Source organism: Saimiri boliviensis, chromosome 8 (genome assembly GCF_048565385.1).
Source record: "Saimiri boliviensis isolate mSaiBol1 chromosome 8, mSaiBol1.pri, whole genome shotgun sequence".
NCBI classification, from domain to species: domain Eukaryota; kingdom Metazoa; phylum Chordata; class Mammalia; order Primates; family Cebidae; genus Saimiri; species Saimiri boliviensis.
Window position 1 is genome coordinate 119127627 of NC_133456.1, and position 26579 is coordinate 119154205.

The following is a 26579-nucleotide window of genomic DNA, read 5'->3' on the forward strand; positions in this document are numbered from 1 at the left end:
CTGCAAAGAACTTTACCTGTGATGTTCATTCAGAATTTAAAATTTTAAGGCTCCTACATTCTGAATACCTTATGAATTCATGAATTTTCATGTAAAATGTGCATTTCTTGGTGGGTTTAGTTTTGCCTAATTACTGTGGGTTGAAAATGTTTGTTTGTTTTTTAAACATTGTACTGATGTTGTGTTTGTTTTCAATTTTACAGATGAATGGTCCTATATCTCAAACCACTTCTCAGACAAGTTCCATCCCACCTTTGAGTCAGGTAATTCAGTTTTGAGATTAATCAAAGATTGTTTAATCACAGTCAAAGCTCAGGGATAACTTCCTTAAGAAAAATGTGTATTGTAACAAAAATTAGAAAATGTAGATATTTCTCAAAAAGTTGTGGTAAGGGATCCATTCATCACCACACCCCCTGGGTACAGTGACTGTCAACACCGTGTGTCTTTTCTAAATGCTGTGTGTGCCTGTTTGGTGTGCAGTTCTGCAAACAACGGTGTGCCACATAGATTAATTTGTTGTCAAATATTCATCACAAAATTTTCATGTGTCATTGATAATCTGTTATATGTATATGGTTAGCTTTACATTTTGGCAGCTTGTGTTCCTTAAACCACATAAATTGAATAGTAAGTTTTTTTTTTTGAGACAGAGTCTTGCTCTTTCTGTCACCCAGGCTGGAGTGCAGTGGCACAGTCTCGGCTCACTGCTACCTCCGCCTCCTGGGTTCATACGATTCTCCTATCTCAGCCTCCTGAGTAGCTGGGATTACAGGTGCACACCATACACCCGGCTTATTTTTTTGTATTTTTGGTAGAGATGGGGTTTCTTTTTTTTTTTTTTAGACGGAGTTTCACTCTTGTTACCCAGGCTGGAGTGCAATGGCGCAATCTCGGCTCACCGCAACCTCCGCCTCCTGGGTTCAAGCAATTCTGCCTGCCTCAGCCTCCTGAGCAGCTGGGATTACAGGCACGCGCCACCATGCCCAGCTAATTTTTTTGTATTTTTAGTAGAGACGGGGTTTCACCATGTTGACCAGGATGATCTTGATCTCTTGACCTCGTGATCCGCCTCGGCCTCCCAAAGTGCTGGGATTACAGGCGTTAGCCACTGCACCCAGAGATGGGGTTTCAGCCTGTTGGCCACGATGGTCTCCATCTCCTGACTGTGATCTGCCCACTTCAGCCTCCCCTCTTGCTGGGATTACAGGCGTGAGCCACAGCACCCAGCCTGAATAGTAAGCTTTTACTCAGAAAATTTGTTTCACATTTTAGCTGTGATGAATAAAGAAGTAGAAATTCGCTGGGCGCGGTGGCTGAAGCCTGTAATTCCAGCACTTTGGGAGGCCGAGGCGGGTGGATCACAAGGTCAAGAGATCGAGACCATCCTGGTCAACATGGTAAAACCCCGTCTCTACTAAAAATACAAAAAATTAGCTGGGCATGGTGGCGCGTGCCTGTAATCCCAGCTACTCAGGAGGCTAAGGCAGGAGAATTGCCTGAACCCAGGAGGCGGAGGTTGCGGTGAGCCGAGATTGTGCCATTGCACTCCAGCCTGGGTAACAAGAGCGAAACTCCATCTCAAAAAAAAAAAAAAAAAAAAAAAAAGGTAGAAATTCATTGGTTTTTAAATCCTGCCTTTCATCATTTCCATATGTAGAGTTCTTCAGAGAACTACTACTTGAAATTCAGTTTGATCTAAGGATCTTATAAATTGTATAAAATTTAAAAAGTAAAAAATTTTTAAGTAAAAAAATTAAAATTACAATAAATCTCATTTATTCCCCCCATTATAGCAGTTCATCTAGGAATTAAAGGGGTAGTTGGATTGTTTATCTGATTTTGTTTTTTAAATAGAATTTTGGTCTCACTATTTTGCCCAGGCTCGTTTCCCTCTCCTGAGCTCAAGTGATATTCCCGCCTTTGCCTCCAAAAGTGCTAGGGTGGCAGCGTGAGCCACTCTGTCCAGCCAGCTTTTAACAGAGAAGAATGTTTAAAAACAAAAGATACCTTCTAAATGATTATATTTTATAATTTTATTATCTATGTAGAGTTGTTGTGTATTCTGTTTTACATTGATTTAAAAAAAATGAATTTTATAATTTTTTTTTTTTTTTTTTTTTTTTTTGAGACGGAGTTTTGCTCTTGTTACCCAGGCTGGAGTGCAATGGCGCGATCTCGGCTCACCGCAACCTCCGCCTCCCGGGTTCAGGCAATTCTCCTGCCTCAGCCTCCTGAGTTGCTGGGATTACAGGCACGTGCCACCATGCCCAACCAATATTTTGCATTTTTAGTAGAGACGGGGTTTCACCATGTTGACCAGGATGGTCTTGATCTCTTGACCTCGTGATCTACCCGCCTCGGCCTCCCAAAGTGCTGGGATTACAGGCTTGAGCCGCCGCGCCCGGCAAATTTTACAATATTTTAAAGTCATTTTAAATCCAAATATGAGACCTTTGGTAGTCTAAGCTGCAAATTAGGTAAGACATAAATTAGATATCCCTTGACTATAAATCCTTAAGAGATTTTATTTGTTTCAACAAGTTCTTTTTTTTTTTTTTTTTGAGACGGAGTTTTGCTCTTGTTACCCAGGCTGGAGTGCAATGGCGCCATCTCGGCTCACCGCAACCTCCGCCTCTTGGGTTCAGGCAATTCTCCTGTCTCAGCCTCCTGAGTAGCTGGGATTACAGGCATGCACCACCATGCCCACCTAATTTTTTTGTATTTTTAGTAGAGACGGGGTTTCACCATGTTGACCAGGATGGTCTCGATCTCTTGACCTTGTGATCCACCCGCCTCGGCCTCCCAAAGTGCTGGGATTACAGGCTTGAGCCACCGCGCCCAGCTTGTTTCAACAAGTTCTGTCCTCCCCATGGTTGACTTGCAGCACAATATAATATTCAGACATCTTAAACCTGTTGCAGGCATTGCTGTGAGTGTTTTCTAATTAGCATTGTTTGTAGTGCACCTAAAGGTGGGGACAGTTACATGCTTCATAGTTGACCAGGAGTTTGCACTGGCTTAGTAATTAGGTGTCAGTGCTCAGTAGTCTCCAGTTGTTATGATGGGCAGGGGAATATATTTAGCAGTCAGGATTGAGGAACCAGGCTGTTTACAGTTTAGCCTTTCCATTAGAGTTGAGTAGAAAGAGACTTGCAAGAGAGATACCCAAAGAAATACCTGAATAATTCAGGAGCAGGTTTGCATTTATCCATTGGTGCTATTTAGTTGTATTTATTATACAGCTTCCTGCCCCCTTCACAAAAATTCATTGAGCTAGTAACTATTTACAGGGTTAGCCAAAGAACACAAAAAAGCAATCTTTATTAGACTATAAGAATATGGTTTCCCTGTTTAGTATTAGAACAATATATTATAATGAGTGATGGTGATTGTCAGAATTACTTAAATTTGGCCGGGCGTGGTGGATCAAGCTTGTAATCCCAGTACTTTAGGAGGCCGAGGTGGGTGGATCACGAGGTCGAGAGATCGAGACCATCCTGGTCAACGTGGTGAAACCCCGTCTCTACTAAAAATATAAAAAATTAGCTGGGCATGGTGGCACGTGCCTGTAATCCCAGCTACTCCGGAGGCTGAGGCGGGAGAATTGCCTGAACCCAGGAGGCGGAGGTTGCAGTGAGCCGAGATCGCGCCATTGCACTCCAGCCTGGGTAACGAGCGAAACTCCGTCTCAAAAAAAAAAAAAAAAGGCCGGGCGCGGGGGCTCAAGCCTGTAATCCCAGCACTTTGGGAGGCCGAGGTGGGTGGATCACGGGGTCGAGAGATCGAGACCATCCTGGTCAACATGGTGAAACCCCGTCTCTACTAAAAATACTAAAAATTAGCTGGGCATGGTGGTGCGTGCCTGTAATCCCAGCTACTCAGGAGGCTGAGGCAGGAGAATTGCCTGAACCCAGGAGGCGGAGGTTGCAGTGAGCCGAGATCGCGCCATTGCACTCCAGCCTGGGTAACAAGAGCAAAACTCCGTCTCAAAAAAAAAAAAAAAAAGAATTACTTAAAATTATGTACATATGTTTTCTCCACTAAACTTCTGGTTCTGTGTTTTGTTCATTAAAAGTAAAACTTTATTAAAGTGTAACTTGTATTCTGTAAAATTCACGCATTTAAAGTATGCTGTTGAATTATTTTTAGTAGATTTATTGAGTTGCGCAACCATCACCAGAAGGTAGTCTTAGAACTTTTCCCCCAGCCTTGGGCAGCCACAGACATGCTCTGTGCCTCCGAGTCTCTTCCCTTCTGTGGCCGGCTCAATGCATTCTGTCTGGTAGGCAGGCAGCTAGCATTGCCTGCATAAAATTTGAGTAGCAATTCAACAAAACTGATTGCAAGTGATAATGGTGTGATCACTAAGACATTTTCTGTGGCGAGGTTGTTGAGATGAGTGTGGGATACACATGTCCTCCAGGAGCCCTAACATAGCATGACCACGCTGTGTGTGAGCCTTAGGTAGAGGCTGAGCATACACCTGGCGGTGGGAGGTACTGAGACCCAGGTGAGTTTGGAAGACGCAGTCTTTACCTTGCCCCTAGTCAGGGAAGGTCTTTTTTGAATGTTCTCACTTTGATGTAATAAAGGATCTACTGATTTTGAAGTATATTTCACTAATAGTTATGATCACAGTACTTTGCATTAAGTTTCCCTGAGTTCTAGGCAGGGACAGTGATGAAACTCTGTAGTCCCTCAATATTTCAGAAACTGGAAGGAAACTAGTACTGGAGTGTCAGAGGGATGGGAGGAAAGCCAGAGGACAGTGTGGGGTGGAGGCAGAAAGGCTGACTCACATGAAGTGTAGTAAGGTGGATTCGGTACAAAGTGAGGGGTCAGTTGGGACCTTAGCAAGAATATTTCCTGGGACTGATATGAGCAAAAGCCAGATTGCAGTGGGCAAGAGACAGCACTGGTAGACACAACTTGGACAATGACATGCCTCCTAAGAACTTTGCTTTGAAGGTAAGATGATGGATAGTGAGAGAGGATTGGGTTTCGAGGGTGTGTATGATGAAGAGTGACTATTGGCAGTGGGCCACTGTGATGAGTTCTTCTTGAGGAAGAAAAAATATCTGACCACTAGCATTCAGCAACAGTGTTGCTTGATTAAAGGTTCTTTACCTTCCCTGTTAGGGCCACAAACTTCATCTATAGCAAACCTCATTCTTGGTGGTTTTTTGCCCCTCTTGAAGCCCACTCAGGGACTCCAGTTCTTACTTCTGCATATGACCAGCCAAGCAGCTGCTTTTCCCTTGGAGACACTGCATCATCCTTGAATTCATTTTCTATCGGAATGATCCTGTTGTGTATTTTTATAAATCGGCAGCAGGTTTAAGAGAGGAATGTGAATGAATGATGATGTTTAAGGGACAGGTAATATTAGGTAGAAGTGTTTATGTTAAATTACCTCCTCGGAAGAAAGATGTGAAGTCATATCAAGTCTTTCCTACAGGAAAGCTGAGATTGGAACTCTAACTCGTCCTCATACTAAGCTCTATATACAGTTCAGCAAAACATCTGTGTCAGAATGATTTTTTTTTTTTTTTTTTTTTTGAGATAGTCTCACTCCATCAACCAGGCTGCCTGTAGTGCAGTGGCGCGATCTCTGTTCACTGCAACCTCCACCTCCCGGGTTCAAGCGATTCTTGTGCCTCAGCCTCCTGAGTAGCTGGAATTATAGGCATGCACCACCATACTTGGCTAATTTTTGTATATTTAGTAGAGATGGGGTTTCGCCATGTTGCCCAGACTAGCTTCAAACTCTGGCCTCAAGTGATCCGCCTGCTTCAGCCTTCCGAAGTGCTGGGATTATAGGCGTGAGCCACTGTGCCCATCCCAGAATTGTTTTTTTTTTTTTAAACTCCTTTACTGCCTCAACTGCCTCCTCTTCAGTTGCCTTTGCCTGAAAATCACCGTTGCCTTTTGATGAGACAGCTTCTGAATGAATAATTATTAGCAATTCAAATTAATTATAGCAGGCCTATATTTTGAATAAGAGAAGGCTAGCAATCAGAAAACTTGAATTTCTATAAAAATATCCAACTCTTATGTTTGTATGCAAATGACACGTGGCTGCTCTTAGCATGTTATCTTGCAGGTTAAGGCTTTTGGCAGATCGATGCCACCTCGTCAGTCTGTTTTAAGAAAAGACTTGGCTGGGTGCAGTGGCTCACACCTATAAATCCCAGCTCTTTGGGAAGCCAAGGTGGGAGGATTTCTTGAGCCCAGGAGTTCAAGACCTTGTATTTATAAAAAAAAAAAAAAAAAAAACCCAAAAAACAAAACAAAACAAAAAACAGGCATGGTGGTACTTGCCTGTTGTCTCGGCTCCTCAGACAGTTGACAGGGAAGGATTGCATGAGCTTAGGAGGTCAAGGCTGCAGTGAGCTGTGATTGCAACACTGCACTCCAGCCTGGGTGACAGAGGGAGACCCTGTCTCTAAAAATAAATAAATAAAAACTAAAGACCTAAGAACTTTCCTTAAGGATGTTGTTACATTTTCCTGTCTTAGAAATATGTTTGTTACTATACCAGGAAGTGTAAAGCTGCCTTTACATCAGAATGATTTAGTTACAAAACAATCCGATTCTTCTCTAGTTACCCCCAGAGTGTTTGCACGGTTCTTGGTCTCCTGGTAACTTCTTAGCACTTTCCCCAGGATGAAGGATACTCTTTGACCAGATGCCATCTTTTCCTCTTAGAATATATTCCTGCTGAAAAGGCTAGTAGATCCTTTTTAATGTAGAAAATTTCTTTTTGATGAGATAGCATTTTAGCATTTTGATTGTAGCGTTTTGGTCATTGGCAGAAGGAATGCTTTCTATAACACATAACCCTGATCTTTTTAGTTCCAAGGCATATTTAAAAATAGAGGGATTTCTTCATTCCCTGTTTGGCTTACTATTCTTAGTTTTATCCTTGTGTAAATGAGTTACATGCTGCTAAAACTTCTCGTTGTGGATGTATTATAATAGCAGTCTTTTAAGGCACAGGGATCAGTAAAAACATCTTTCAACTTAGAACATTTTGTAATTTCTTTAAAAAAATTAGTAATTTTACTGCTTAGTATTTGCATCATTTAGAATATGACAAACTGTTTTGCAAATGCTTTCATTTTAGGATTCCGTTTAATTTCTGTTAAGGCATTTTGTTCAATAGTAGGTTTACAAATCAACTTTATGTGGCAGTACTGTGTAAACTGTTGTACTGAGAGAATAGTCAAATCACTGGGAGGAAGTGACAGATGTGTCAGAGTTCTCTGCCTGGCACCTGGCTACCTTCATAGGCACCAGTATTCTTACATACACAAATAGCTACATGCACAGATCATAAAAGTACAACTCAGTGTTTTTCTGCAAAATAAACACATGTAGGCAATCCACTGCCAAGATCCTGAAACAGTCCTGTGAGTTTTTGGCAGCAATTTGAAGACATGTCACAATTATAGAAATTGTGAAAATAACGGAAATGTGAATCTTCAAATTGTAGATAAGATACTTGAGGCCGGGTGCGGTGGCTCATACCTGTAATCTCAGCACTTTGGGAGGCCGAGGAGGGTAGATCACAAGGTCAGGAGATCAAGACTGTCTTGGACAACGTGGTGAAAGCCCGTCACTACTAAAAATACAACAAAATTAGCTGGACGTGGTGGCATGTGCCTGTAATTGCAGCTCAGGAGGCTGAGGCAGGAGAATTGCTGGAACCAGGGAGTTGGAGGTTGCAGTGAGCCAATATCCCATTGTACTCCAGCCTGGAGACAGAGTGAGACTCCATCTCCCTCCCCCCACAAAAGAAAAAGAGATACTTGAGAGAGTCATGCAGTGGTATCAAAGCTTCTGAGATGATTGGGCTGTTGGATTCTTTGTTGGGAGTTCTGATCTCATGAAACCAGTGCTTCTCACCTAGACAGCTGCAGTCACTCCTCCCTGGTGTCCCCAACCCACCCTTCTGTTCTAACACAGTGGCCAGAGGATTCCCTTCAAGAAGACCAACTCAGAACCTGCACTCCTGTGCTCAACGTCAGAGTCAGCCTGAGTCCTGGCAGGGCCCTACCTGTCCTCTCTGACACTGCCGCCTGCTGGCTGTCCCCTGGCACGCTGCCAGCCCCTGTGGGCTCTTGACCCTTGCATCATTCCAGCATCATCTCACCGCAGGGCTCCTTGGTTGGTCCTGGTGTGCCCCTTTCCCAGAAGTCTTCGAGGCTTGTTCTCTTACCTCTCTGTCTCGGCCTCATCTCAGTGAGCCCTGTCTATCCACATGCACCTCCTTCTGGCTTGCCTTGGACCCCTTACGTGTAGCAGTTAGCATCTTCTAACAACGTTAGCTATTTGTTAGGTTTAGTGTTTATCTCTCTGGACTAGAATGCAAGGGTTTTGTTTTGTTTATTGATTTATCCCAGTGTCTTCCTGACAGATAGGTGCTTCATACATGTCTCCGGTATAAAAGAATATATCACACATGGTGGTTATCACTGCAGACTGTCATGGCTCTTACTATGCACTCTTCTAACACTTAAGTTTACTCATGAAATCCTGTGAGCCCTACACCTGTCTTACCCCTAGGTACTGTTATCCTGTTTTGCAAAGGAGGAAACTGAGGCACAAAGAGGCTTAAGTAATTTATCCCCAAGATTACTGAACTAAAAAGTGGTAGAACCAGGATTTGAACCCAGGCAGTCTGGCTTCAGAATCCAAACTCAAGAGGAACTACTTTCTATTTGGCACTGTTATTTCATTTAAAAAGAGAAACAAGAAGGAAATAATTAAAAACACCCAGCTGTTTGTTTTGTTTTGTTTGTCTATTTTAAGAGACAGGGTCTTGCTCTGTCACCGAGGCTGGAGTGCAGTGGAACAATAATAGCACATGGCAGCCTCAAACATCTGGACTCAAGTGATCCTCCTACCTCAGCCTCCCAAGTAGCTAGGACTACAGAGAAGTGCTCCCACACCCTGCTAACTTTTTATTTGTAGAGATGGGGTCTTGCTGTGTTGGCGAGGCCATTTCAGAGATCTTTAAGGCTGTCCCCTCATCACAGGCACATCACATTTGCCCTCTAGAAGGGCAAATGGCTTTGGTAGCTGAGTACTGGGGGCCTTCCACAGGCTTGCTGCCCAGAGCTGCCTTGGACCTCTGCTCCCCCCATCTGGTACATTGCTTCTCAGTCACCCAGCTGTGGCTCAAGTGGGCCCAGTGGTGGCTCAGGGTGCAGCTGCAGAAGGTACAAATCATAAACCTTGGTGGCATCCATGTGATGCTAATTTTCAGGCAAGAAGAATGCCAGAGCTGTGGAACAGCCTTCACCTAAATTTCAAAAGATGTCATGGACGGCCTGGGGGCCCAGGCAGAGACTTGTCACAGGAGCAGAACAAGTGCAAAGAGCCTGTACTCGGGTAATGGCAAGCAGAAATTTGGGGTTGAACCTGCTGCAGAGAAATCCCAATAGGGCAGGCCTAGTGGAGTTGTGGGAGTGGCCTGAGAGCCTTCAGTGGTGGAGCTGCCAGCTTGCACCATCAGCCTGAGAGAGCTGTGGGCAGGAGACTCCAGCCCCTGACAGCTGAACTCCAGTGCCTATGAAAGCAGCCAGTTGCCAGACAGAGAACTCTGACACATCTGTCACTTCCTCCCAGTGATTTGACTGTTCTCTCAGTACAACAGTTTGCACAGTACTGCCACACAGAGTTGATTTGTAAACCTACTATTGAACAAAATGCCTTCATAGAAATTAAACTGAGTAGCAGAGGCATGAGGTAGGCCTGCCTGAGGCCCTTGGGACCCAGTGTACTCAGAGGGTTGGGACATGGAGTCAACGGAGATGATTCTACAGAGAGGGTTAATATTTAATATTGTCTGCTGTGTTGGGTCTTGGACTTACCTGGAGCCTCTTGCCTCTTCTTGCCTATTTATCCCTTTTGGAAAGCAAATTTTTTTTGTGTGTGCCTGTCCCACCATTGTATTTTGGATACACATAACTTGTTAATTTCCATGCTCAGGGCTGTACAGGAGTTGATCTTGGGGTGAATTGTGCCTTGAGTCTCACCGATATCTGATTCAGATGAGACTTTGGACTTTTAAGTTGATGCTGAAATGAGTTAAGACAATTGGACTCTTGGAGGTATTGTGATGGAATGAGTGTGCTTTGCATTGTAGAAGGACATGAATTGTGGGAGCTGGGGTGGAATGCTGTGGTTTGCATGTGTCCCCCAAAGTTCATGTGTTGGAAACTCAGTCCACTGTGCAGCAGCATTGGGAGGTAGGGCTTTCAAAGGGGTGATAAGGTCACCAGACTCTGCCCTCGAAAGTGGATGAGTGGATAAGTGCCATCGTGGTGGGAATGACTCCATATCCTCACGTGTGCGTATGATGGTGCAGCACGAAGGCCTCTCCAGATGCAGCCTCTCAACTTGAGACTCTCAGCCTACAGAACCGTGCAAAATAATCTCGGTTCTTTATAAATTGCTCCAGCTCAGATATTCTGTTAAAGCAGCACAGAATGGTTTCACAAAGGACTGTATGGCTTGAAAAGTGCAGAGAGGAGATTGGAGAATAAAACAGCATTGAGGCCGCGTACTGGTGTTGGTTAGCTCATCTTTTTGCATGAGATAGAGGAGGTTGGGGGAATGGTATTGTAGAAGCTGAGATCATAGAGGTAGGCTGGGGCCAGATTATGGGGACTTTGAAGTGATACTGGGATTCTATTCTGGGTACTTAAAGTCTGCACAAGAGCACTTTGAAATAAGTGTCAATGTTGGCTCCATTTTACGAATGAGGAAACTGAGACAAAGAGAGGTTATGTAATTTGCCAGAGATGACACATGTAGTAAAAATGGAGCTGAGACTCAAGCCCAGGCAGGTGATCTCATGAGCTTTTCTACTTTACTGTACCCTTTCACCGTACAGCTGGTATGAATTGTTTGTATCCTTAGTGCAGAATGTTTTTCCCATGTAGATATTTAATTCTCTTTGAGTAGCATAACACTATGATCAGTGTATGGTCTTGAGTTTTGCTTTGTCATCCGAAACTGCTAGTGAATCTCCTGGTGCCTCATTTCCCTTATTGTACAGTGGATTAGTAGTATCTACCTTGGGGGTTGTTAGGAGTACAAATTAACACTTGCAGCAAAGTGGATGCATATATGTAATTAATATTTTGTGGCATATAGTGCTATATAAAGTGTCCACTACCATTATCATAATCATTATTATTGTGATTTCAGTACCTGAATTTAAGTATATTCAGAAGTGTTCCTGTTATCTTTATGTTTAAGTATAATTCCTAAACTTTTTATGATAAAATGTAAAAATATTTTAATGATAAAATTTATTTTTTTATTTATTTAGACAAGGAGTCATGCTTTGTCTCCCAGGCTGGAGGGCAGTGGCACAATCTCTGCTCTCTGCTACCTCTGCCTCTTGGGTCAAGCAATTCTCCTGCCTCAGCCTCTGAGCAGCTGGGATTATAGGTGCCTGCCACCACGCCCAGCTAATTTTTTTTGTATTCTTAGTAGAGACAAGGTTTCACCATCTTGGCCAGGCTGGTCTTGAAATCCTGACCTTGTGATCCACTCGCCTCACCCTCCGAAAGTGCTGGGATTACAGGTGTGAGCCACTGTGCCCAGCCAAAATGTTATTATTAAAAAAAAAAACAACACAACATTAATCGGACGCTAGTTATAACTCATAGGTTAAATAGCAAAATCTCTCTTGCAGAGCAATTAAAAGAATTACTTTGTTTTTCAGATAGCATGTCAGAAACATAATAAGAAAAAGAATTACTTCTACTAAGAGCAAAACATTACAGATGTCAACATAAGACATAAGGTCTTGTCTTATGTTTCTTATTATGACATCTGGACCCATTATGTGAGTCCGGAGTCAGGGCCCAGACCATGTAGTGCAGTAGCAGCTTGTTTAGTTGTAGACACCTGTTTTTCACCAGACGGCAGACTGTATGTTCCTGCATCAAGTGCTTTCAAGAGACTTTCTGGTTTTGATACCAGAGCTTGAGATCTATTTTCCTTTTTTCTTTTCATTCTTTCCTTTTTCTTAATTGGAGTGCTCAGACATCTGCGGAAGTGGAGAGAATAATCTGATGAACCGAATGTACCATCATGAACTTGAACAATTACCCATCCCCACATAGACTGCTGTTTGTTTTTGTTTTTTGATATGGGGTCTGAGCACTCTTGTTGCCCAGGCTGGAGTGCAGTGGTGCGATCTTGGCTCCCTGCAATCTCTGCCTCCCAGGTTCAGGTGATTCTCTTGCCTCAGCCTCCCGAGTAGCTGGAACTACAGGCATGCACCCCTATGGCTGGCTAATTTTTTATATTTTTAGTAGAGACAGGGTTTCACCGTGTTGGCCAGGCTTGAACTCCCGACCTCTGGTGATCCACCTGCCTTGGCCTCCCAAAGTCTTGGGATTACGGCCATATGCTATCATGTCTGGTGTGAACTACTGTTTTTAAGCCTTTTGCTCCCCCATGCACACAACTGTTTTAACTTTTTTATGTGTGTGTATATATTTACTATATGTGCTAGGTTATTTTAAAGCAAATTGTAGATAATGTGTCACTTTATCCCAAATACTTCAGCATGTATCTCTGACATCATTCCATTTTCACACCTGACACACTTATCTACAGACATTTTTTTATTTTATTTATTTATTTTTTTGAGACGGAGTTTCGCTCTTGTTACCCAGGCTGGAGTGCAATGGCGCGATCTCGGCTCACCGCAACCTCCGTCTCCTGGGTTCAGGCAATTCTCCTGCCTCAGCCTCCTGAGTAGCTGGGATTACAGGCACACGCCACCATGCCCAGCTAATTTTTTGTATTTTTAGTAGAGACGGGGTTTCACCATGTTGACCAGGATGGTCTCGATCTCTTGACCTCGTGATCCACCCGCCTCGGCCTCCCGAAGTGCTGGGATTACAGGCTTGAGCCACCACACCCGGCCTCAGACATTTTTTAAATAGCTTTTTTTTGGGGTTGTCTCCTTTGTTTTTTTCAGTTTTTAATTGCTGTTTATTTCAGACATCATTTCTTAAAGCTAGAAAATTAGATACAACTGTAAGTACCTAGATATTTTAAGGAACAAAATTCCGATACTGTTTTCCTTTGGGGGAATTTGTGAACTATTTAGTTACCACCATCCCATGAATTGTAATTTGGGAAATACTGAAACACTATAGAAAAACCAGAATCCTGAAATCTTTCTGACTGGAATAATATTTTAAGTTACATTTTACTTAGTTTATGAGAAGAGGAAAAAATATAGTGCAGCATTCTTCTGTTACTGATCTGAGTTTTTGGATTCCCGGTCCTGTTTGGAATTGAGCACATGGAGTGTGCTAGTTGTCAGGTCAGGCTCTGTTGTCTTCAGGGTTTGGGTTTGAGTGGCAGGAACATGTGACCGCTGTGCAAGGGTTTATTTTTGGTCTCTGGGTGTTGGCTTCTCCTCAGAAACCACAGCAAGTTAGTGTGAGGTGCGTCTGTGGAGGCTTGGGATTGGCACCCGTGTTGTGTGCTTGTGAGCTCTCAAACATGGGCTGTTGCTTCAGCAAAGGACTAAGTAGTGACAATGACAGTGAAAAAATTGGCCTGTTACAAAAATCTGTGGAGGAGAAGGAACCAGAAAACAAGATAAGTAAAACTTTATCTTCATTATTCGGTACCTCTGAAGGTGAGGAGCTTCACAGTGTTGGCGTCGGAGCCAGCAGTGCAGCTGCTGGCCTTAGTGCGTGGACAAGTATTTTTGCAGAGTCTGAGCACAAACAGGGTCACAGACCTACGCAGTTGTTGAACCCTATTTCCTCTCTTGCATATACATTTTTAACAAGGTATGAAAACTTGGATGAGAGTCACAAGAATTCAGATACTGTCGTTAATGAGCAGAATTCTGAGGGAGTCTCTGATCCACCGTGCGTGGGTAGTGGCAGCCGAGGCTGTTGTGAAGAGGAACCTTTCTCATGTGTGCCGGTGCCTTCTCACCGAGGCCTGCAGGAGGACACCTTTGTGAGTGGCCATCTGCACTGTTACCCAGCTATTTGTAAAAACTCTTTAGTAGAGAAGGAAATGGTGGTCAGCATTCACCTCAGTAGCGGTGATGAGAGTAAGTCTTTAGACATATCCAACAGGGAGAAGAAAGATGGAAACCCTGTGTGTGTTGATCATCAGCAATGTCAAGATTTAAGAGAGTGTGAGTTTCACAGCATTTGTGTTGCAGACTCTGCCTTCCCGAGTGTAGGAGAGGAGCTGGGCACCTGGGCAGGCAGAGTAACTGTAAGAGGAGAGTGTTGCTCTGCTGTGCCTTCAGCCCTGCGTTCCATGTCAGGGGCTGGTGAGCCGGAGCCATGGCGGGAAGAGCTCTTGCCCCGGGATGCACTGGGTCCAGGTGAAAGGACAGGGAAATGCAGTGGGAAGACCCAGCTTTGCCCTGAGCCTGTGGCATTCAGCCATGCACCTTGTGAAGCAAATGCTGATAACACACAGGTGGAGTCTTTACAGGCGGAAGCTTGCACTGAATTCCCTAAAAGTTACACAGAAAGTAGTCCATTACATAATGTTGACCTACTCCCTGAAGTAAATAACAACATGAACAGTGATTCACTGAGACGCGAGTGTGTCCTTCTGGAAGAAGGTGAGAGCCGTGACTCAGGAGTAGGAAGTGAGATGGATCATTCACCTGTTAGCTTCCTTACCAACACTGTGTGTCTTGCAGGGAGTGATGACCAGGAGGCTGGTGTCGACCAGAATTTACATTCTAAAAAGAAGGGAGAAAATAACTCTATCAAACTACTAAGAGACAATGATTGTTTCTATCTGGATGTTAGCAAATCAGATAGTATCCTTCCCGTTGGTCTAGATAGCATTGATTTAAGTCCCAAGAGGCCTGTCACTGCAGTGAGATTTGGAAGTGGGTGTCTCTCAGGTCACACTAATTCAAAAGAAGCAGCCCCAAGCCAGCTTGATGACTGCTGGGAGCCAGAATCTGTCCCTGGGCCAGTGAGGAAGGCACAGCACAGAGGAGACTGTGGCCTGGAGGCCAGAATTCCCTTGCTGGCAGACAGAGGAGAGCTGTCTCTGCAATCTGAAAATAGTGCCTTTTACCAAGAAGAGGACAGAATTGGCGTTTTGGGGGCTAAGGGTCATGGTATAAGGGCTTTTGAGTTGAAATCTTGGTGTCAAGCAGATGAGGCTTCGACACAGACTTGTGACCTAACTTGTGTGGAGCGTGTGGTGGACATGGAGGGGACGGTGCAGAGGACAGACAGCTCGAAGCTTAGCGTGGCACAAGGAGTGCCCCCCAATGGCAAGTCTCATCACCACTCGAGATCTCTTCAGAGTAACTGTGTTTCCTCCACATTGATTTTCACCTGCACAGAGGAAGAAGAGAGGGAAACAAGCCACCCAAGTGACAAAACAGAGGGTGAAATACGTGTGAAGAGTTCAGTCAGTGTGTCAGGAGACCAGCTGAGTGACCCCCAAAGGTTAGAAAGTGGTGAAAAAGAATCACAGAAAGCAGAGTATAGAGAGATAAGTGAAGATGACACAGAAACTGTCAAGTCAGATTCTGAAGCAACCTGTGAATGGGAAACAGGTACACAAAGATGTGAGGCAGTGCCAAGTCAGGATGCACTCTCCTGCATTAGTTTTAGTACAACAGAGAACCCTGACTTTGAGACTAATCAAATAGAAAAAAATTATGAAACACACCGAGTATATGCCAGCAAATGCAATGGTCTTAATGTGTTACCACCTTTAAGTCAAAGTTTTAATCCAGTTATACAGAAGTCAGAAATAGTAGAGAAATCTGTTAGTAGTGGTGAAAGCCCAAAATGGAAGGGAATTCACTCTGAATCAATTGAAGAAGCTTCTGTTGTCTTTGGTACTAATACATCAGGGTTGAGTAAACCAAAACTAACATGTAAAGAAGAGGAAGACAGACTTTATTTGGATAAAGATAGTATTGACCCCAGAATTATGGACTGCCTCAGTCCGTGCGGGACAAATGAATGTGCATACCATTTCAAAGAAGGAAGTGCCAAGTCTACTCTTAAACAATCTACTGTAAACGGTGAAATGGGTTTTATGGGAAAAGCTAAGGTGATTTTTGAAAAAATAGAGTCACGTGACACTTCCAATGGGCACTTCTTTTTGGTTGATGTTGATCCCACCCTAGTGGACAGATACACAGCTTCCTCCTGTGATGCAGCCCAGAGGATTCCTGCTGTCCCCATGGACAGCAAAGATGCTATCGTATCAAGTAGTGACCACATTTTATCACTCACAAAAGGTGTCCTAAATAGATCAGAACATCCCTCAAAAATGGATTGGCAGAGTTTCCCAGAAGGAGCCTCCCATTTTTTGGGTGAATTTTCCTATTACCCAATGGGAGGGCTAGCAAATCCAGTATTTTCTGAAAGACTGGCCCGTGGTTGTGGTGGATATCAAGTGGGCTATCTCTGGATTGATACAGTCACAAAAGATGCACTAGAAGTTGAAAAAATATTTAGTGAGGATCTATACCATCAGCCACAGGACTTGGAAATTGCTTCGTTTTCAGAAAACACTCTTCAGCTACCGGTGTCAGAGGACGGTGTTATTTGGGGATGGCATGATAGAGATGGACAGTTCGTAAGTATGTTTTATCTGTGTTTACTGTTGTGCTATGGTATGCTAGGCTATACATTTTAATTCTTTTTATTTTTTTATTTTTATTTACTTATTTTTTGAGACGGAGTCTCTGTCGCACAGACTGCAGTGGCATAATCTTGGCTCACTGCAACCTCTGCCTCCTGGGTTCAAGTGATACCGGGTTCAATTAATTCTCTTGCCACAGCCTCCCAAGGAGTTGGGATTACAGGCATGTACTACTACACCCGGCTAATTTTTGTATTTTTAAAAGAGATGAGATTTTGCCATGTTGGCCAGGCTGGTTTTGAACTCCTGGCCTCAGGAGATCCACCCGCCTCGGTCTCCCTAGGTGCTGGGATTACGGGCCTGAGCTACTGGGCCTGGCCCATTTTAATTGTTTTTAACTTAAAACTAATACAGGTTTATTCTAAATACTGGGCAGTTGTTTGAATGCTTACATATAGCTGTGAATTACTATACCATTAATGATTTCCAAATTGGAGAATATGAATTCCTTGTTTGGTGTATTTAAGCCAGAGTTTGGGTACAAACTCTTGTTAGCACTAAGGCATGCCCTTCTAGTTGTCCTGCGAAGCTCTGTGTTGAGTTTTTTCTGTCTGAATTTTGCCAGCTGTCTGTCCTCCTGGCCGCAGTATGGACCAGAGCCCTTTGAGGGCATCTTATCGCGTGGGCAGTGTAGTTGATTCAGTAAGCATGTGAGCCCATTGAAGGTATAAGTCACACTGCAGAAGACAAACTTATATAAAAATCAGTGCTTCCTGATATCTTTGTATCTGAGGCAGATAGAATTTGCTGATTTTAACTGGCTATAAAATGTTGGTTCTGTCTTCTTGCACTTAGAATCACCATGGAGCTTTTTTAGAACCCCGAGATGGGGCTGCCCCTCTGGTTTGGAAGAAGCTTAGCAAATGATTCTATGGGTAGCTAGTTTGATCATCTTTCCAGAAATTCTGTAATAAATGCCACCATGATTCAACAACAGGGAATTAGTTTTGCTCACAAAACAGTTATCACAGCAGTGTGATTAGAAGCACATACCCAGAGTACCAAGATCTCATTATTCAACTGATGGTTTATTAGTAATTTTTTTTGGCAGCGAAGCAAGAAAAAGGAGATAGAGATGACTCAAGTGTCAACACTTCTGTATGAGAATAAACAAGCAGAAATCTCATTCTACAGTGTAAGGAATGATCCGTCAACCTCTTTTATTTCCATGCCCACATTGGGAGTTTTTCCAGAAAGAGTTATGTTCAAATTCATGAGTTTTGCTCCTTAAATAGTTGTGGAGGCACAGCAGTATAAAACTAGATCTTTAAGATAATCTGCAGTTAATCTTTTACAGAAGTGATGTAATTTGCAGTTGTCTACCGGTGTCATCAACTGCCTAGCCATCAACACAGAGCCTAAGTGAGAGGTCACTTGCAGTTTTCAGTTAGCTTTTCCATTATGAGGTGTTCCCAAAACAGTATTCTACTGTGAGGCATTACCACATTTAACAGTGGTGCTTTGCCTTTCAGAACTTCAATTTTCAAAGTGCTGTTACAGGTGTTTTTTTTTAAATACTAAATCTTAATATAGCAGCTGTTACTCCATTTCCTAAAGAACGAACTAGGGGGAGAGCCTTGTATGGTTCTGAAGTCAGCAAATTGCCTTGAATTTCTAAGCTTTTTAGTGCAACTTGAGTGATTTGTGCTTGCATGGCATGTGTCTTTCCCTAGTCTCTCTCCTCCTTACTGTTGCCTCACCTGCCAGTACCCCTTTGCTGGCATCAGTCACTCCTGTTCCTACTCAGTAACTTGTCACAGAGACCCTATCTCATGTCCATAACGTACACACTTACTAACTGATATGTTATTTTTCAAAGTGGAGCATAGTGTTTTACCCGGGGTGGGGTGGGGTAGAAGAATTTATTTAAGGCATCAGGACTCAGGGATGTTCACTTAGGAATGTGGCTGCTAAGGTCAGCTTGCCTCCGGTTTTAATAACCATTGCTTAGCCATACATTTTTAGTGGAAAAATAAGACATAGCCAAGCAGACACACTGCAGTTCTTCTTGTTTGTTTGTTTTTTTGCAGGGGGGGCGGGAGGATGGAGTCTTGATCTGTTGCCCAGGCTGGCGTGTATTGGTGCCATCTTGGCTTACTGCATCCTCTGCCTCCTGTGTTCAAATAATTTTCCTGCTTCAGTCTCCCAAGTAGCTAGGATTTCAGGTGTGCGCCACCACATCCAGCTAATTTTTGTATTTAGGAGAGATGGGGTTTCACCATGATGGCCAGGCTTGTCTTGAATTCCTGACCTCAAGTGATCTGCCCGTCTTGGCCTCCCAGAGTGCTGGAATTACAGGCGTGCCCGCACCTGGCCGACGCTGGCGTTCTTGATGATCATTTAGAGTTCCATATGACTGCAAGAGAATTACCATATTTTATAGAAATAGTAGGAGATCCAGATCTTTGTTTAATACAAACTGTTTCTCTTGTAAATTATAAGTTTAACGAACTCTTGATGAATGTTACATTTTGCTGAACACAATTACCATTATTTTTATGGGCAAGTTACTTAACGTTTCTCTGCCTTGGTTTTTTTATTTGTGAAATGAGTTTAGTTAATAACTACCTCCAAGACTTGTTCTGATTGAGTACAGGTAAGTGCATAGAATGTGCTCAGTACCTGGTAAATCCTTGTATGTTATTAAGCCTCAAAAGACATCTTCATTCTTTCATTCCTGGTCATATCTCTTCTGTCACAGAATTTATTGAACATTTGCTAACTGCATACACTTGATTTGGACTTCTTCACTAAGAGGTAGTCATTGTTTAAGGGTAGAGTCCTATTAATTTGTGGCTTAAAACCTTGCAGAAGTTGTCAAATAGTGGAAAATTCCTGTTACTTATTAAACATCGATTCATTCGTGATATATATATCTTGAGCACCTCCCTCCTGAATTCAGGACTGTGCTAGCTATCAGCAGTGCTGCAGTCAGCAAAGTGCCCATGGTGACCACCACCCTGGAATGGAAGGAACATAGACACTATTCTATGGAACATAGACACTAGCCACAAGAGCTGTGGGAGCTCAGCAGCCTTGCTGCCACTGCTTTCAAAGTGCTGTTCGTCTGTATTAATAAACTACAAAATGTATTTTGGTACTATAGGGCAGTCAACTGCAAAAGATACTAATAATAGAGAAGGTTACTGTTAGTAAGTGTTGGGAATTTAAAGCATGTGTAGTATGTGCATGAGCTGAGGGGAGCCAGCTAAGTGAATGAAATGGAACCAAGGCCGGAAAACTGCATTGGGTGGTGGTGGTGAAAAGAAACTGGGTCTAATTAGGAAAGGCCATGTGTGGAAGAGTTAGAGTAGGAAACAGAATAGAGAAATGAATTTACGAAGACAACAGAACAGGCAGAAAGGCAGAAATGCTGCCAGAGGGAGTGTCGTGGGTGACTTGTGGCCGTCATCTGCACCCTCACGCAGCTCCATTAGCTCCTGTCTGCTTCGTTCACCATCACACCTGCCTGCTCAGCATCATGCCTGTCACAGCCATGCTGGTGCAAGTGTCGAGGCACTTGTTGGACAGATGGGTGGATGAGAGAAAAGAGAGCAAGAGACACTGCAGAACCAGAGGCCAAACACAAAGTTTAGATGTCGTGCAAGAGGGAAAATTGAAGAATTGGTGTTTGTTGATTATAACATTCTTGAAGGAACCCAATTGTTTGCCCTATCATCAGTACTTAACAAAAATGAAAAGAATTTCAGATAGATCCTCATTTAGACATTAAGAAAGCCCAGCTTGTGTCAGAAAAATCAGGGGTTTAGGGAGTTTCCACATGATGGGGGACTGTTGTGGGTTTATATAATGTGTCAGGAAGGACTACCAGTCCCGGGTCTCTGGTCAGGATGTTCTGGACAGACGGGAAGAGCACAAGTACCATTGTGCTTAGAGACAGCAGGGAGGTCAGTGTGCCTGGAAGTGGATGAGGCCAGGGAGCAGTGAGCACAGGAGGGTGCTGTGGCCACAGTGGGAACTTTGTCTTATACTCCAAATGAGCCAAGCCAATGGGGGAGGGTTTTGGGTAGAGGGCTGCCTTGTTAGACTAACTTAGCATGCCTGACTGTCACGATGGCTGATTAGCTCAGGATGTAACGAGTGCTTGGTATGTGCCAGCCATCAGGTTGATGGTGAAAGGTGGTGCTGTCAGCAACCCCATTAGAGGGGAACCAGGAATTTTGTCTTCCAGGTGAGGTTGAACCCAGGTTACACAGCTGTCCATGGCAGCTTTGGCGTCAGCCCCAGCGATCTGAGAGCCCATGTCCAGAATGCTGGACTGGCAGCCTCCTGGTCACCTGTGGATTCTCTTTCAAGGTGATACTGAAGCTCTATCGGGAATGGGAACAGATAGTTCTGTGAAAAATGTGAGATATTTTATCTTCTTTTTCAAAGGATGCTTGAGCTTTCTTATTCTATAAGTACCCTTGACAGACCTATTAGAACACCTTTGTTCTTAGGAGCAGTTTTCATTTTCTACACCTTTTGTTTGTGACTTTTTGAAGTTCTCTCTCTCTCTCTTTCTCTCTGTCTCTGTCTCTGTCTCTGTCTCTGTTTGTCTGTCTCTCTCTCTGTCTCTCTCTCTCTCTCTCTGTCTCTCTCTCCCTCTCTCCCCCCGCCCCCCCCTTTGGAGATGGAGTTTTGCTCTGTCACCCAGGCTGGAGTACAATGGTGTGATCTTGGCTCACTGCAACCCCAACCTCCTGGTTTCAAGTGATTCTCCTGACTCAATTGCTGGGATTACCGGCGCACGCTACTGCACCTGGCTAATTCTGTATTAGTAGAGATGGGGTTTCACCATGTTGGCCAGGCTGGTCTTGAATTCCTGACCTCAGGTGATTTGCCAGCCTTGACTTCCCAGAGTACTGGAATTACAGGTGTTAACCACCATGTCCGGCTGACTTTTTGAAGCTTTCTGATTAGAACTGTGTTCATCCACATTGTATTCAAGTTTGTAAAACCGTGAATTGTGATTTTATTAGGTAGAATAGGAAGTCACCAGCTCTTCCTCAGGTACACAGTTTGTGAAACACTGAATCTTTCTGATGGCAGGCCTGTCCTTCCCCATCTCTGCAAGTCTTGGTGTTGGGAGGAGGAACTTAAACCTTGGGGGTAATTTAAAGGAATTTTGACTGCATTTTTTTTTTTTAATTCTGAACCTGATTTTACCCTGAAGGTGTGTAAACAGATTGGCTTAGCCTTTGGAGCCTAAATCAGATGTCTCTTTACTCTGCATTAATGAGTGAAATTGTATTTGGTTGACATTTGGATACAAATGTTTATCTCATATTTCTTCCTAGGTACCAGCAACTAAGGTTTCAGAGCTGAACCCTAATGCAGAAGTGTGGGGGGCTCCTGTGTTACATCTGGAAGCAAGCAGTGCAAATGTGAGTGCCGCGTGGGAGGAGGCGCGTGGCCACCACTCAGACTGTGGCCAGCAGGGTGAGTTGAGTGTGGCTGTGGGGCACAGTGGCCCTGCTTTCAGGCCTGTGCTTTTGTTTCCACTTCAATCTGTCTTTAAGATGTTCATTCACAACTGTGTCATAGTTGACAGTGCTTAACAAAAGCCCTCAGGTCTTTTATAATCCAGTTAAAGAAGTTGAGTAACTGCTAGAGTAAGCTTTGTTTTAAGAGAAAGTTATTCTTCTTACCCTGCCCTTTTGGGGTAAACTCCTAACTATAGGATCGGATGCCAGTGGTGATGGTGACCAGAACCATGGGAATGCAGCATTGCCAGAAACACAGGAGTCGGACCCAGCAGACATGAACGCTCTCACTCTGGGTCCTGCGGAATATGACTCTCTTCCTGAAAGTAGCGAAACAGGTAAACATGTTTTATGGATTCATTTTCACAGAGAATGTGGGCTGCTTTTTGTTTTTTATTTAGCTTATTAACTTTCTCTAAACAATATATCTTTCTTTGCCTCCTTTTAATGCTACTTTAAACTCACTCTTACGTGGATGCAGAGAGGTTGAGAGGCCCTGGTTAGGGAGGGTGCCATGGAGAATGTAAGGTCTCAAAAAATGAATCCTATTTAATTTAGTAGTGCGAAGTGTCAGAAAAATGCAGAGATGGAACTTTAATGTTGGATTTGAGAGTAAGACAGTTTAGGTAAAGCCAGGGCGATAGAGAGGGAAGCTGTGGTATTGTAGGTCAGGGCAATTGAGGCCGTATTTGCGAGTCTTAGAAGCCATTCACATTTGAACATGTTGATGAGGGAGTGAGTGACATGAAGAAAAGAAGATACTTGGGGAAGACAAATTTTGCAAGAGTGTGAGACAATGACTTGGAGGAAAAGCAAAGCTAAGATCAGCTGGATAGAAGCTGTTATTCTTGTGCGGGGTTGTAAGGACCTCAGTATGGAGTGGTGGCTATAAAAATGGGAAGGAAGAGAGTAGGTGGGAAGAGGAGATGTTCGGGCCCAGTTATGCAGCGTACCACACATTACCGGAAATGCGATTGTCAGAACAAACCTCTTAGGGAATTTTTTCATGTTTTCATTTTTACTACCAGAATTGTGTAATGGTCTCAGTGGTTCTTAACCAGTCCCTGTCCCCTCCCCCACCCCACTTGCCTCGGTCATTTCGTTATCCCAGTGACCAGGGAATGCACTGGGCAGGGCCAGAGAGGCCAGGCCTTGGTGTTATGATGTACAGCCATGTAGAATAACGTCACTGGCTTAAGGCTGTCAAAATCAGACACTGTCAATTGAGAGGGAAAATGTGCAGGGGTTCTTTAACAGTTTTTTTTTTTTTTTTTTTTTTTTTTTGACTTCAGTGAAACTTAACTGCTTTAAATAATGAGTAAAATGAATCAAGTATTTATAAAGGCACAAAAATTAAGTCATGTTTGTTCCTTGTAAATATAAATTTGCAATCTTGAATTTGCTTAAAGTGTATTACCCATCTACATGAGCAGTTTTCTAAATCTGAGGAAGTGCCAGTATTGAGCAATGTAATTTGGTTACATCTCCCTTGTGTTCACCAATAACTGGTTAATGACTTGGGAATGGCAGAACATTGGGATAAATTGGAGTCATGTTAGAGTCCATTGGAATTTAAGATGGCAAAGGAAAGGAATGCTAGTCATTAAAACAGATTTTTACAAAAGATAAAAAGGCATTATACATTGAGGGAGTGAGAATCTAATGGTGGGAAGTAAAATGGGTTCAGAATAAACAGTTTAAGTTTCAGACTAAATTGAAATGGCCTAACCTTGAACTGGGGTCACAGTGTATTCAGAAGATGGAAGATAGATAAGCGGTAGATAGATGTGAAGATTTGTCTTGAGGATGGAAGATGTTATCAACAGGGAAAGAGCAAGGGAAAATCTGCCCGAAGATAGGTGATAGATAACGTTACCAAAAGTGAAATAACGTGTGAGAATCTGTCTGAAGATACAAGATAGGGAACGTTATCAAAAGTGAAATAGCAACATGTTCAAGTATATTCTAGAAAGTTTAATTTCAAAAGAAGGTAATTCTTTTTAACAGCGGTATTTAAAAATATTTTCAGAAGAAGAAAAAGAATGCCTTCTGCTCTGTCTTCCTCCTTCATCTGCCTCCTTCTACTCTTTCCCCCGTTCCTGTAAAGCATGAGGGAGGCATAACCGATGTATAATAAACATCATATAGTTCAGGTGTACTCCAGATTTTCCATAGCTTAAAGAGAATTGAGGAAATATTCAATACATTATTGATTTATTGCCTCTTTCATTCCTCATTGCTTTGTCCACCCAGTTTGATAAGTTTTTCTGCACCTGTAAAATCCTCGTCACAATTGAGATCACAAACATCCCAGTCACCAGTAAGAGCTTCCTGTGCCCTCTCCTTTCTCCAGGGAACCAGTGGTCTGCTTTCTATCAGTATACGTCAGTTTGCATTTGTAGATTTTTTTCTCTTTAAAAAAAAAAAAAAATTGAACTCCTGGGCTCAAGTGATCCTCCTGCCTCAGACCCCAATTTGCTGGACAATGACATGTGATGGAATTTGACAGTGTGTATTGTTTTTGTTTGACTTAGGCTAGTGATTCGTGTTGTAACATACATTACTCATTTTTATTGCTGAGAAATATTTAATGGTATCGATGTACCACAGTTTGTTTCTCCACTTACCTATTCATGGATTTTGGGATTGTTTTCAAAATGTGGCTTTACCAATAAATAAAGTATTTACAAAAGTGAACATTTATAAGCAAGATTTCATATAAACATGTTTTCATTCCTCTTGGGTAAATACCTTGGAATGGAGTAGCTTGATCTGCTGGTAGGCATGTTTATCCTTTTAAGAAACGGTAAAGTGGTTTTCCAAAGTGGTGGTACCATTTTCTGTTCTCAACCAGTGATGGATTAAAGCACCACATCCTTATCAACACTTAGGGTCAGTCTTTAATTTTAGCTGTTGTAAAATGCAGACAGTAGAATCCTATTATGGCTTTAACTTAATGTTTCCCTAAGGCAGGCGTCCCCAGACTTTTTACACAGGGGGCCAGTTCACTGTCCCTCAGACCGTTGGAGGGCCGCCACATACTGTGCTCCTCTCACTGACCACCAATGAAAGAGGTGCCCCTTCCTGAAGTGCGGCTGGGGGCCGGATAAATGGCCTCAAGGGGCTGCATGCGGCCCGCGGGTGTAGTTTGGGGACGCCTGCCCTAAGGACTAATGATGTCAAACATCTTTTTTAAGAAAATCATTTTTTTTTTGACACTTTCAGATTCACAGCAAATTTTAGTGGAAGGTATAGAGATCTTCCATATACTCCCCTCTGCCTAACCCCACACATGCATGGCCTCCTCCACTATCCACATCCCCCCACCCAAGGGTGGATTTGTTATAATTGATGATCCTGTATTGGCACATCGTTATCACCTGGAGTCCACTGTTTACATGAAGGCTCACTCTGGGTGTTGTACATTCTGTGGGTTTGAAGAAATGTGTAATGGCATGTACCCTCCATTGTAGTATCATGGAAAGTAGTTTCCCTGCCCTAAAAATAATCTGTGTTCTGCCTACTCACCCCTCCCTCCCCCAACCCCTGGCAGCCATTGGTGTTTTCACTGTCTCCATAGTTTTACCTTTTCCAGAATGTCATAGGGTTGGAATCCTGCAGGATGTAGCCTTTGCAGGTTGGTTTCTTTCATTTAGTAGTATACATTTAAGTTTGCTCCGTCTTTTCATGACTTGATAGCTCATTTCTTGTTAGCACTCAGTAGCATTCCATTGTCTGGATATACTACAGATTATCCATTCACCCACTGAAGGACATCTTGGTTGTTTTCAGATTTTGACAATTACAAATAAAGATGCTGTTAACATTCATGTGCAGGTTTTTGTACGGATGGAAGGTTTTAATTTTCTTGGGTAAATACCCAGGAGTGTAATTGCTGGATCATATGGTCAGAGTATGTTTAGTTCTGTAGGAAACTGCCAAACTGCCTTCCAGAAGTAGAACTTGTGGATCATATGGCGATTCTTATGTTTAACTTTTTTACCATACTGTTTTCCACTCAGGCCATACTATTTTACATTCCCTTCATCAGGGTGCAAGGGTTTCAGTTTTACTTAATCCTTACCAGTACTTGTTATTTTCTGATTTCTTTTTTTTTTTTTGAGATGGCGTCTCATTCTGTTGCCCAGGCTGGAGTGCAGTGGCATGATCTCAGCTCACTTCAACCTCTACCTCCCAGGGTCGAGCGATTCTTCTGCCTCAGCCTCCCAAGTAGCTGGGATTACAGGCGTGTGCCACCACACTGAGCTAAGTTTTGTATTTTTTGTAGAGGCGGTTTCGTCATGTAGGTCAGGCTGGTCTTGAACTCCTGACTTCAAGTGATTTGCCCACCTCAGCCTCCTAGAGTGCTGGGATTACAGGCGTGAG

The 26579-nt window shown here is 43.2% G+C and overlaps 1 protein-coding gene across 6 annotated transcripts in view; it reads left to right on the forward strand.

Moving 5' to 3' along the window:
* Nucleotides 1-26579, forward strand: part of LARP4B (La ribonucleoprotein 4B) — a 120697-nt gene that overhangs the window by 48207 nt on the left and 45911 nt on the right. For all 6 annotated transcript variants that reach the window (XM_074405137.1, XM_039478679.2, XM_039478680.2 and 3 more), the window contains 3 exons: nt 204-263; nt 22008-22149; nt 22391-22531. In XM_074405137.1, coding sequence (XP_074261238.1) covers nt 204-263; nt 22008-22149; nt 22391-22531 — 343 coding nt within the window. The remainder of the gene's footprint in view (nt 1-203; nt 264-22007; nt 22150-22390; nt 22532-26579) is intronic.